Source organism: Anopheles stephensi, chromosome 3 (genome assembly GCF_013141755.1).
Source record: "Anopheles stephensi strain Indian chromosome 3, UCI_ANSTEP_V1.0, whole genome shotgun sequence".
In the NCBI taxonomy this organism is placed as follows: Eukaryota; Metazoa; Arthropoda; class Insecta; order Diptera; family Culicidae; genus Anopheles; species Anopheles stephensi.
Genome location: NC_050203.1, coordinates 62094307 through 62107172, shown reverse-complemented (window position 1 = coordinate 62107172; position 12866 = coordinate 62094307). Strand labels below are relative to the sequence as shown.

At 46.8% G+C, this 12866-nt stretch overlaps 2 protein-coding genes and 1 long non-coding RNA gene across 15 annotated transcripts in view; 2 read left to right on the top strand and 1 right to left on the bottom strand.

Moving 5' to 3' along the window:
- The window catches only part of LOC118509319 (trafficking kinesin-binding protein milt), an 81974-nt gene extending 74403 nt beyond the window's left edge, over positions 1 to 7571 (top strand). For all 13 annotated transcript variants that reach the window (XM_036049776.1, XM_036049777.1, XM_036049774.1 and 10 more), the window contains 3 exons: positions 1963 to 2163; positions 2232 to 3830; positions 3951 to 7571. In XM_036049776.1, coding sequence (XP_035905669.1) covers positions 1963 to 2163; positions 2232 to 3830; positions 3951 to 4942 — 2792 coding nt within the window. In that variant the 3' untranslated portion in view covers positions 4943 to 7571. The remainder of the gene's footprint in view (positions 1 to 1962; positions 2164 to 2231; positions 3831 to 3950) is intronic.
- A 1582-nt stretch (positions 7572 to 9153) lies between these two features.
- On the top strand, positions 9154 to 9678 carry LOC118509318. Its single transcript, XR_004905858.1, has 2 exons — positions 9154 to 9330; positions 9411 to 9678. It is a non-coding gene; the product is annotated as an uncharacterized LOC118509318 (long non-coding RNA).
- LOC118509317 (phosphoglycerate kinase) lies at positions 9676 to 11640 on the bottom strand. Its single transcript, XM_036049770.1, has 3 exons — positions 11385 to 11640; positions 10964 to 11312; positions 9676 to 10757 (listed from the first exon to the last, which is right to left on the bottom strand). Exons 1-3 carry the CDS (start codon positions 11444 to 11446, stop codon positions 9921 to 9923), a joined length of 1248 nt encoding a protein of 415 aa, XP_035905663.1. The 5' UTR covers positions 11447 to 11640; the 3' UTR covers positions 9676 to 9920.
- Positions 11641 to 12866: the final 1226 nt, after the last annotated feature.

Below are 12866 nucleotides of genomic sequence, written 5' to 3'. Positions count from 1 at the left end.
GAATGAACTCAGGATGACTCAGAATGAAGTTACGGAAAATAAAATCCAGTCGAAGGCGAGCGGCTTTTCCAACCGCGATTAGCCTTTAAGGGCGTCTGCCCTTTTCGACCTTTTGACAGCAGAATGGATTTTAAAATTAACAGTTTCGACAGCACACTTTCACTCATGCCACTATCGTGCCAGACAGACGTAGGACGTGGAAAGAGTGTTTTGTAGCATAACAATGCAATTTTTTTCCTGCGCTTGCTGCACCCGTACCCGTATGGTAGCCCGGCTGATGCAATTCTTTGCGTCATTCGCTTTCATAGTAACGAAAAATAATCTTCCGCTAGTCTCAAAGCTGGAATGTGTGTGTGATCAAGCGACGTGAGTGAAAGCTATTGAAGCGGTCGATTAAATCTCACCTGGTGAGCATAATAACCTTCCAATGACAAACTTTCTCCACGAATAGCAGAACGTCCAAAAGGACAATGCGTTGTTCATCTAATCGGTGCTGTAATAAAATATATCGTTAAGTGTTCGCTTAGCAAAGTAAATGTCGTTGCATCATACGTTTGCCATATGATCAAAACCAGCACGATGACGTACACGCGGGACGAGATAAAGTGGCAAAGAACTTGACATCTTCAAACCTGCCTTATCTCGATCGTTCCCCGGTAAGGCAAATGAAAAATGAAATCCTCTTGCTGTGAAAAGAATGGAACCAGAGTGTGTTCCTTCGCATTACCGGCGTTTTTAATTAGGATTGAAACAGACCCAACACTTCGCGTTATCGCGTAAAATAATCACGCAGTGTCTTATCAAGAGGAGTGAACTCCTTTCACTGTCCGCTTTGTTGCAATTAAACGACGGTTTTGCGGCGCAATACGAGGCTCATTTGCACGGAGTTGTGTAGGCTGGGCTCTTGTATGTACACCGACGAATGCATCGAGGGTGGATGCAGCAGTGCAGTGAATACACTCAGTGGCAAGTGTTCTAATTTTAAACCTTCGACACGTAAACGGCAAAACAACTGCTGCGGTAATATTTCCATGTCCTCTCCTCTCTGCGACCCATCAAAACAAAACTTCTGTTCTGTTCGGTAATAGAATTATATCGAGCTAAAAATCGATGGAACCGTGGTGTTTAGTTTGCCCGCCATTCGGTAACGGCTCGTGGCGTGTGGTTTGCCTGCCTTTTTTTGTGCTGTAATCGTGTCCTTCCGCGTACTTCTGGTAGGGACAGCGAAAGCAAGAAGAAACAAACAGAAATCTCCAAAATAACTGAAAATCAATAAAGAAGGCATAGAAAACGGGAGCTGGTTATGAAACCCAAACGCTCTATCGCGTGTGCCAAATGGAACCAACCGTCAGTCGGGAAGGTGTTCTGTTCGCGGTTGGAAACGTCGCTCTTGACACAAGGGAGCTGGTGTGTTCGTACTACGTGTGCCCAATGTTTGTGTGGCCCATCTCCCCAAGGATGATGATGGGTTTCGATTGATAATCGGCCTCGTTCAAAGACTCCCTAAGGTTGAGGTGTTGCTGTGGATGTTTTTACAGTCGAAAGGGGGCACAAGCACCAACAGCCGCGAATCTGCCGTGGTCGAAGAAGCTTCAGGGGCTTGTCTCTAAACAGGAGTAGCAGCAGCCGTACTAGTGCTCTGCCCTGTGAATAAAAGGCGATAAGCACAAGAAACGCACTACTACTGCTCTACCCTACTGCCTATCGATGGCGTTGGTCCGTTCGATGGCGATGCCGTGTTACCAGCGTCCCGCTACTAACAGCTTATCGCTAGCAGCAACAACTGCGACGAAATGCTCTTGCATTCGCTTGTTCTGTACGGGTCGATTTGCTTCACTCAAATTTATGCTCACATGCTCACATTCTTCTCTGGCTGTGAAACAGCACGGGAGAGTAAACTGGCGAAAAGCTTTCGTTCTTTTTTATTCTAATTCGCCAACACGTATGTTCCTTTCTACGCAGTCACACCGACGGCATCGAAGTCGATCAACCTGGAGCTGCTGCAGCGGAAGGTTAAGCAGTTGGAGGACGAAAATAAATCCCTGCGAACCGAAACGGCCCAGCTAGTGAAGGAAACGGACGAGTGCGAGGAGCAGGAACGCAGGCTGATGGCGGATATCGCGAACCAGCTTACCACGGCCAACAGCGAGTTTGATGGTTTGAGTAAGTATTTACCAGCAAAAGCTAGCAATTGTAGTTCAACTCTCATCATACTGCTTTCTCGTGAACAGATTTGGAACTTGAACGACTGAAGGAAGAAAACCGATTGCAGCATGAACAGATCATTAGCCTTACGGGGCGGCTCGCGGAAGCCGAGATACGACTGCACCAGTTGACATCCGAGAACGAGGAGGCGTCCTCGCTGCTAAGCATCACCAAAGAAAACCAAAACCTGCTCGCCGGTGAACTGGCTGAGTTTAAGCTACGCTACCAAGAGGTGCTAAATCTGCTGCAGGAAACGCAGGAGCAACTACGCCGTCAGCGGAAACGCTCGCAACCGCTTGCCCGTAGTTCACTCATTCCAGGCATTACGGGCATGCCTGCCGCACCCGATTCGCTTCAATCGGAGCTGATGGAAACCTCGCTGTACTCGGAGCACAGTCTTGATTCCGGCATTGATTCGGTGCGCGGAGGGCTCGGTGGTGGTGGCGGTGTTGGCGGTAGTTCCATTATGGGCGGTTTGATGTCTGCTACTGGCACACAACAAGTGCCCGCCTATCGGAAGGTATTCGAAACCGTGCGCTCTGCTAGTCGAGCGAATCCGAACGGGTTCAGTGATAGTTTCTCGCAGCTCGGATCGATGACGATGAGCTCTTCCTCGCAGCCACGGATGGCCCCGTACGTGTATCCTGGGCTGGGTGGCACTACTGGCAACAATATGGGTGGCGGTAACGCCGGCATTACAACGATGACGCACTCGTACAAGAGCGGTTCCTCGGTGTACAGCACAATGTACGGTGGAGGTGGCAGCTCGCTCGGTGGACGTTCGTACTCGCGCGAAAGTCTTACGGCCGATTCCGAGGATGGTTATCCGGGCCCGGCACAGACCGGCATTCCGGGTGCACCGGGAGCGAAGGATCTGGAGGCGGCCCTGAAGCGTCTGACTCCGGCCGAAGTGCTCGCTAGGCGTGCTATGTTGCAGCACGCACCACTCGGCACGTACAGCTACGACGAGCAGCCGACGGGTATACCGCTCGGATGCCGCACACCGGACAGTATTATGTCGACCGGTTCTTCGGGACTATCGGGCCTTTCGTCATCGGCAACGGGTAGCGGCAATGGACAGTGGCGTCTTCCGGAGAAGCTGCAGATAGTGAAACCGATCGAGGGTTCACAAACGCTTCATCACTGGTCGCGACTGGCGACACCAACGCTGAGCGGCCTGCTGGAGGAGCGACCCGGCGTTACGATACGGGGAGGCCGCGGGCTGGATGAGCTCGGGCTACAGACCTACTCTCTGTCCGATGTTGAAGAAGACGAAGATACGGAAGATCACCCTGGCAAGCGATTCCAATCGTTTGGCTGCACTTACACCTACACCAACAGCACCGTACTGCATCCGGACGATGGTACCGCGGCCGTTACGTTCAGTTTGCCACCCTCCCAAATGTCCTCCCAGATGGCGTCCGAGTGTCCAACGCGTCAACCGACCGCTCCATCGACACCTCGCTCGAGCCTATCGCGTCGCAATTCGTGCTCGACGTTCAGCGTGAACATGGGACTAGCGTCGATGTTGAACGAACGGGGCATTAAAGCTGTCACACCCAGTGCACTTAACACGCCCGCCGGGCCCAACTTTTCACCCACAGTGACACCATGCAATAGTCCTGGTAAGTTCTACAGTTCCTGGTAGAAACCTATTCAAATGAATGTTTAAAACATGTTAATCTGTTACAATTTAATGTGGCTGTAGAGACGTTGTAATTAATAACTAATTTCCCTATTTCCAGATGGGTCATCCACTCGTTCAATGTCACCAGAACCACCTCTTCTGTCCGGTTTGCTAGCATCGACGGCTGACATTCTGCGCAAGCGGTTCGTTGCCTCGACCAGCAATAATACGGCAGCAGCCCACGGTTCCGCCTCCGATCTCGCCGATCGTCCGTCGCGAATAATATCCCGCAACAAGGTCGCGCTGTCTCGGCTGGAAAAGAAAGCCCTACGCTCCATCAAGATCATGGAAAAGGTTGAAAGTATTGGGCTGGAAAATATTATGCTCCCACCCCAGCATCCACCGGGCATCAGTCCGCTGGCATTGCACGGTACTTCGGCGCTCTACACGGCGGCATCGACCGGTCGTGGTCGTAGCCCGATGGCACAACTGACCAGCCTGAAGCACCTACAGGACCAGCGGCGCAAACAGCAACACCAGCAGGACGATCTCGTTACGATCGATAAGGAAACGATCAAAGCCGTACTAACGAAGGGACTGTCGCATGACAGTCTGAAGAGTATGGCTTCGTCGTCGGGTGCAAGCAGTGGCATCAGTACGGCCATGTCCTCCGATTCGGACAGTTCGTCCGTCGCAAGCTTCGAATCGGAACCGCGAACGAAGGAAACAACGGGTAACTCTACATCGGCCACAGCTTCACCAACGACAGCGGCACGACTGAAGCAGATGCAACGGCAAAAATCGCGCCGCAATCTTCTAAACGGTGCCAACGGAGGCTCCCAGCGGCCGGATCTGGGCACGGTGAACGGCTCTAGCCGTCCCGGTGTACGACCCGATCTCGGCACCGTGGCTGGTAACAAACCGGCAGCAGCCGGCAAGACGTCCAGTAGCGGCAAGGACAGTCGAAAGAACCAGCAGCAGCAATTACCGACGACGACGGCAGCCGCAACTACACAATCTACCGCCAAGGAGGAGAGTCGTTCGCTTGGTCAGAGCGTGTACGGTACGATCAGCTCCCTGCTGTTCGGACGCAAGGGTGGTTTGCTGTAAAGGAGTGTGCGGCTCCTGCCGGAGAGAGACAGTAGACACAAAGGACCAGCAAAATGGGATAGTCCATATCCTGTTTATAGTATCCAGCGAGCCACGTCGTTAATCCACCTTTTTGATTTTAACAACCGATTGTTTCCTATTGCTTAGTGGCGTGTCGCATCGTAACTTAAGTTCAGTTATTTCTACCAAGTTTTAAGTATCGCTCCCGTACATACAAACACTAGCACACACATTAATCACCCACAATGGCCGTTGACGAAAATTAATTCTTCTTTCTTCACTCCAGGGCCTGCCATGGCTATATTTTGTGGTAAAAGCGCGCGCGCAAATCCATTCAAGTTTTTTTTTCTCAATTTTGGGGAAAAAAAGAATTCCTAAAGGAAGATGCCGACCGCCAACGAATGATGTTGCCTTTCTTATCTGTTTTCTCCCCTTCATGATTTGTAAAGCACGAAAAGTGGAGACCCTCGAATACACTGCCGTCGCCACTGTTGCTGTTAGATAGAACAATTTTCAGTATTTTTAAGTTTCATGGTGCTTCTTTCGTTTGTGGCGCTCCGCTCCTGTAGCGAAGAGTATTAGCAGCTTCAAGTAGAATCGAACATTCCGGCGTGTCCTAGAGCTCCATCACGCCACTAAGCCCGTCGCCCGCCCATTATGACGGAATGGTAACTAAGTGTAGAAGTTTGTTAAACTTATGCCATTTAAACATTTCAAGCTTTTTTTTTCCTTTTTTTTGGAAACATCGCCACCTACATCGCACAGCCTGCTTTGTGACTATGTTTCAATCACAGATGGTGGTTTGGTGGTATCCGACTTTTCGTCGCTTGCTCTGATAAAATATAATGGCACATCAAGGGCGTTTTGCTTGCCGCGCATGGTTCACTGAAAACATTTTTTACACATCACACGGCAATAATTAGCAGGAGTGTTGTAGAATTAATTTAACTCTTTTTTATTACCAATTAAAGTATCCTGTTTATTTGTTCTAGTCCAATCAACAACGAATATCCATTTTCACCCTTTTCTACAAAAAAAGGGGTTTACGTTCTAATACACACCCATCTGTGTCTGCCTCCTTGCAATACAATTTCCTCTCCGTCAAGTCGAGTAACATAAAATGCCCAACTAACCCCCTACATCATCCACGTTGGTTCATGTCCCGGTTCCGAACCTTTCCCAGGAAAAGCTCGTGCAAACCCATAGTTGGACATACCGATTGTTAAGAAAAATGTTAACAAGCAGCGCGATAAAGAACAACGTTATTATGTTTGCCATCGGTTCTCAACTCTTTATCTTAAGCTTTTGATTGGCCAACTATTTACCATTCCCTCCATCTGCTGAGGTGAGGCCTAAAGCGAGTGCCGCCGCAGTCTATAATAAAACATCAATTTCTGAAATATATCGCGAAACACGATATAGCTTTCTATAGAACCTAACTATGCAATTTTTAACCTGCTTCTTCTGGCACCGTGCTTGTGTAGAGTGGTAGTATACACAACACCAACCATTAACCGTTAACTGATAAATGGATGGGAGGGAAGTATTGCAAAGGAGTGGGACAAAATAATTTTCAAACAAATGTTGCGCCCTAAAACTAGCGAATTTGAATCGTATCTGTACTTTGCAGGATTTTTTTATGTTCATCACTCTTTTCATCCTTTACTCACTTTACCCACGCACGGTAATGTATGCTGATAATTCATTTTCATTCAAAATAGAGCGAGTGGAGAGAGAGAGAATAATAGAGACAGATCAAGTAGGCCGATCGGTAGTTAGTTTTCCGTATGTTTCTGTTTGTTAGTGGCTGAAGCGAACATACGTAGACTAGATAGAAAACAGGAACGGACAAAGCTAAGCTTGTGCAGAGAGCTTTAACATCTTTCCATGTACAAGGGGGAAGGAAAAAAGAGCTGATTAGAATGCTGTAGAATGTCGCTTCACTATAACCACTATTTTCACTATTTTCTATTGTGTTTACTGCTGAAAAGGAAAATACGCACATCAAAAATCGCGCGGTAAAATGATAACGTGATGAACGGTCGAATATCAGAATGGTTTGTTTGCAAGGTGCTGTGAAACGAGTGGCGACCGACCCCTATCGAAGAAGGCGTGTTACGAACCGAATGCAAAGGCTATGTGATGAGGAAGCATGAATGTTGAATCAACATCTGTTTGTTGTTAAGAGAGCGAAAAAGCAGAGGCCTTTTCAAGTGTTTGTGTTTGTGTAAATAAGAGTGATAATAGTGATGATGGGCAAGGCTATAATACACCCAAGACAAGCAATCCGGGAAAACGTGTCGTGCTCCAAAAACGTTAAAACCCATGGTGGATAAGACGAAAACCTAAAGAAGAAGCAAACATTTTAGCAGAGAACATCTTAAACGAAACAAATTATTTGCTACTGCTATGTAGATAATTATGCAAACTAGTGGAAAACAAGCCGATTCACAAAACCCATATACTATAAAGCTAACAAACGGGGGGAGAAATGCAGCCGTGTGGGCCACTCGTGCACACACGACGACCCCCATTGTTGCAGAATAGCTGTAACGAGAGAATGGTTAAGTATTTATTTTTATATAGAACGAAAATGGCAAAATAAAGATATGAAACAATTAAATGAAAACACACGGCGTATGACGGCGGGTAAAGAAGAAAAGCATTAAACTGACGGGGTTTTGTCGTTGCGCATATGCGTATGGACAAATATTAGCGAATGCTATTTAAAATCTTACATCCAGAGCACAAAAACACGAGCAGTTTGGTTCGAAATGGTAGCGGCGGCAATCACCGTTTTCCTCTTTACGCTGCACCACTTTACCGATATTCAATTATACAGCAACACTAAGATACGAGACTGCTGAAGGCACTAGGGCGATATGGAGGTACGATGCTGCACATAATATTGTTCCTTCGTAATAGCAACAACAGTGGTAGGAGTAAATCCATTTGAAAGAAATTGTACTGTTAATTACATGGATAGATTGTTCAAAGGCAGCAGCAGGGTGGAGTGGAAGGGGTGGGTTGGTGGTGCATACTGCACTAAAGGGAACCTAAAACCAATTCAAAGTCGGTTTAATGTTCTTCCTCATAAATGTGGGAAGCAGAAGTGTTATTACAGTAATATAAATTGGTACAAAGAAAAAAAATCGTTGCGCGCATTTCAAATAAGGAAAGAAATGTACTGTAATTTGTTGTCTGTAATGTACTGTGGAATGCGTTGCTTGCTGCTGATGTAATTTTACTCTGAATGGCCCCCCCTGGAATCTTTTGTGTGCAGCACTGTGGCCTGTCATTTTTATTGCACAGTGGGATTTTTGTATGGTCATAACTCGTTTCATATAAACATTGTGTATTGTTCCTTAATATTGTTACTGGACAGCGAGTAATGCAAGATAATATGCATTGTAAGAAGTGATTTGAAATGCTGTTATTCTTTTTTTTGGTAAAAGACTCGAGAAGGTCCCCCCCTGACAAAATTTGTAAGGCTTTGCAGGATTTACGCCTGAATGTATGCAATCCGCAGTACACTATGCGAAAGATTCACAGTGTGCTTTCAGTGTGGTCAAAAATGGTTGAATAAACCCGAATGAAATATTGCTTATTATTCGATTAAATCCCCCTCCCTCTATCCTGGCTATTTATGTTGGCATACAGGAGCTACGTATTAATTTTTGGTCACGCTAGGAGTGACCATACTGGCTTACAACATACTCGGTTTTCCCGGACTGTAACGGAACATTGATTCGATACTTACTTGTTAACGGGCATAGATTTTCAGAAAAGGAGGAAAAATAAGAATAATAACATTTCAAATCACTTCTTACAATGCATATTATCTTGCTCTACTTTCTGTTTAGTAACAGTATTAAGGAACAATGCACAATGTTTATATCAAACGAGTTATGACCATACAAAAATCCCACTGTGCAATAAAAATGACAGGTCACAGTGCTGCACTCAAAAGATTCTAGGGGCCTTCTCGAATATTATATTCTCTATTCCATTTTAATTAAATTGTTTTTACAAAACAGCGATAAAATAAATATTTGAGATTGCGATTCATTTTACAGCTTCGGTAAATTTAATAAAAAAAAAAAGACAAACCAATTGTAGAATAACAATCTTATCGTTTGTCCCAACTAACAAAACCGATACCATTGATCAGCGATGTGTTTTCGTACCTGGGCCATGTTCTTCTTGCTGTTGTCACACACCACTTCATCCGGTCCCAATCGTACAGCTGTGCCGGTTGTGTAGCTCACGGAAGCTGCTTTTCGGAAGATAGTCGTTTCGGGGAAATGAAAGTACAATCTATCGACCGCGATGGAAGCATTCGATGTTTGAATACTTCCGCAGCGTTAATATCACACCCAGAACATCATGTGAGTATAGTAACGCCATGGTAAACATGGTGCCAGAAGCTAAATCTAACCCTTTCTGTTCTCTCCACCTCTGCACACAGTACATATTAGAAGCCGCTTTACGATGGGTTTAACCTCAACATCGAACAAGAAGGACTGAGATCCAGGGGGAGCTCTAGACACATGCACGTCGTAGGAGGTAGCGTCTGTTTGGTGTTGGATGCACGTATAGAAAATGCGTCCTTAAGTATGTAACAGTATTGTTTCCTGAGAGCTTGTTCCGAACCTGTGGAATGCCTGCAGCCGAATGTTAGCATTAAAATTCTCTCAATTCGTAAAGACACAATAAAACCACGTTGTAACATGTAACACGTATTTGAGTCTAGATAGTTTATTCTTTCAAACGAACAAGGGACGATCGGTTCCAAGTTCGCAACTCCTTTTCTCACGCGTCTCCAAGAGCGGCTCACCGTTCTGATCCGTGTGACGGCATACGTTAAGGACTTTGTTTGACTGTAACACACTCACACACTCTTGCTACAATATGTATGATTATGAATAACGACGACACAGTGACTTGTTTATGCTTATTGAATAATATCCGGCCTGATTTACGCACTGCTGAGGGCATCTACACCCGGCAGCACCTTGCCCTCGAGCAGTTCCAGCGACGCACCGCCACCGGTCGATACGTGCGACACCTGCGATTCGGTGCCCCACTTGGCACAGCACGAAGCCGTATCACCGCCACCAATAATCGACACCGTGCCCGCCTTCGTCGCGGCCACAACGCCATCCATCAGCGACTTCGTACCGTTGGCAAAGTTCGGGAACTCGAACACACCGGGCGGACCGTTCCAGACGATAATCTTGGCACGGGCGATCGGGGCAGCGAATGCTTCGCGCGTCTTCGGCCCAATGTCCAAACCCAGGTGGCCGGCAGGGATGCCACCCTCCACCGTGGCCGTACCGGTGGCCGCATCCTCCGCAAACTTATCGCCCGTCACAAAGTCCACCGGCAGATGCAGCTGCACATTGTTCTTCTTTGCCTTATCGACGAGATTCTGCACGATCTTGGCACCCTCGGCATCGAACAGCGAAGCGCCAATCTCCATGTTGTTCAGCACCTTCAGGAACGTGAACGCCATGCCACCACCGATGATCATCTCGTTCACCTTGTCCAGCAGGTTCTCGATCAGCTGAATCTTGTCAGCCACCTTCGCACCGCCCAGGATGGCCAGGAATGGTCGCGGTGGGTTGTCGAGGGCTTGCGAGAAGTAGCGCAGCTCCTTGTTCAGCAGTAGGCCGGCCGCTCGCTGGCTGTATCCCTCGCCCATCATCGAGCTGTGGGCACGGTGGGCCGTTCCAAACGCATCGTTCACGTACACATCGCCCAACTTGGCCAAACTTTCGCGGAATGTTTTCACCTTATCTTTGTCGGCTTTGACCTACGGCGACGGGACGACAACAATCAATAGCACGAAAAGGAAAGTGGATTATTATGCAACGAATAGGAAACGATCACGGCACACACACAGCCCTATCATAGTAAACAAAGCATCGCTATTTTTGTAACCACGGCACACAACCGTATCGGTTACGATGGTGATAAGCGAACAGGGCGGTGCTATGTTCTATGCTATGCGATGCTTACCTTATTGCCGCTGGCATCGACACCCTTGCCCTCCTCCTCCACGTAAAAGCGGACATTTTCCAACAGAATAACCGAACCGGCCGCTGGGTCCTTGCAGGCCGCTTCCACCTCGGCACCGACGCAATCGTTCAGGAACGTTACATCACGCCCGAGCAGCTTCTTCAGCTCGTCCGCAACCGGGGCGAGCGTGTACTTGGTGTTTTTGTTACCATCCGGACGTCCAAGATGGGACGCCAGCACCACCGATTTTGCTCCCTTCTCGAGCGCAAACTTGATGCTATCGAGGGCGGCAACAATACGCTGATTGCTGGTAATTTTACCCTCCTTGATTGGGACGTTAAAATCGACACTGTGGGACGTGAAAATGGATGGAAAAATTATACACCGTCAACATTGGGGACATATTGCCGAAATTGCTTACCGCATAAACACACGTTTGCCCTTCAGATCGACGTTTTCAATGCTGAGTTTGTTGAGAGCCATTTTTGCGATTGATACTAACTCCGATAGCCTTCCTCTTACAAGACTTATTTCGTCGGGCCAATTCCAACAAGGATGATGGCAAGCAGGACAAGATGATTGTTTCCAAACGTCTGTTTGGTAAAATTTTCCGAGACCGCTCTTGAAATGCTGAATGTCACATCAAGGACATCACACTGGGACCGCTGCTCGGACATGGGCCGTTGCGGATGACATTTCAGCAACAAAAACAAAACAAAATTCAACTTGACAGTAGTGGTACAAGAATAAAACAAGAAAAACCGTTAATTTCATCAAAATTATTCCAAACGTGATCAATTTTTTCTGAACTAATCTCTGCCTTGCGATTGGAATATTGATATCATCTATCACGTTTACAACAAGGGATATAAGCTAGAGTACAGCAACTACAGGGGTATTACGGTATTGAATACCGTCTACAAGATTTTATCCTTAATACTACAAGATCGACTTGTCCCATTAGTTGAAGAGATAGTTGGAAACTATCAGAGAGGATTCCCTGATCTCACCATCGTGCAGTGAATTAGACTCGCCAGGCTCACGTCATGATAATGACACCGGACGACCCAGCCCGTAAAGTCCTTTCACGTCGTCCACACGGACAGAGGAGGCGTGGTAGGTCCACTTTAAAGCATTCGCCACTGTACTGTGCCACTTCACCATTGAATAATGGATTTTTCTTGATTATGACAGGTTTCCAGAGAATCCTCCCAGCATACCTATAAAAAAGCAGTATGTGAGCAAACAATGAAGAACATAGAAACCATTATTCATCGAGCTACCCTGTGCAATCGAGGTGCTTTCACTGCAATCCAATTCGCAGCGCGAATTTCTCGATGATGGCCAGTCTTCAAAGCAGAAATTTTACTGTATATAGGTTCTTCAAAAAAGCTTATCCTTGGATTAGAGCAAACTTTGAAGAAGTCTTCCCAAGGTGAGCAACGTAGGGCGGACAACCTATGTTCCTTGCGATGATTCTAGGTCCAGCTACTTACACTGGGTAACGGGTGCAGTTGCTGTAGAGCGAGTTCAAATCATTCTCGAACCACCACCAGCACCGGACGAAATGGTTTCCTTTAGCGCAAACTAGAGCCACGTCTAGTGCGACCACAATCCGTTGTTTGCTGATCCCTTGAGTGAGGTACTGGTGGATAAAAATAAATGGAATTATTTTGTATTACCAACATAGGGTTAATGCTTACCCTGTCGACCATCAAATCGATGGAAAGCCTCAAGAATAATACAAAAATAAACATGTTATTCTCTCTTTTAGCACACTACGTTTTATCACATAACTTTGCACAAACAATTTCATGATTATCTACAGGAATACACTACCTGCAAATGGGACTGCGGGCCATCTTGGAGAAAATCTTTCCGTCGTTTGCACAGGTTAATGTGA

Bases quoted from the DNA above. Each gene is read 5' to 3' on its own strand.
- LOC118509317 (XM_036049770.1), bottom strand. From the start codon at position 11,446: ATGGCTCTCAACAAACTCAGCATTGAAAACGTCGATCTGAAGGGCAAA. The intron at 11,313-11,384 runs GTAAGCAATTTC...CACGTCCCACAG, and splicing joins GGCAAACGTGTGTTTATGCG to TGTCGATTTTAACGTCCCAA. The intron at 10,758-10,963 runs GTAAGCATCGCA...CCGTCGCCGTAG, and splicing joins TCGATGCCAGCGGCAATAAG to GTCAAAGCCGACAAAGATAA.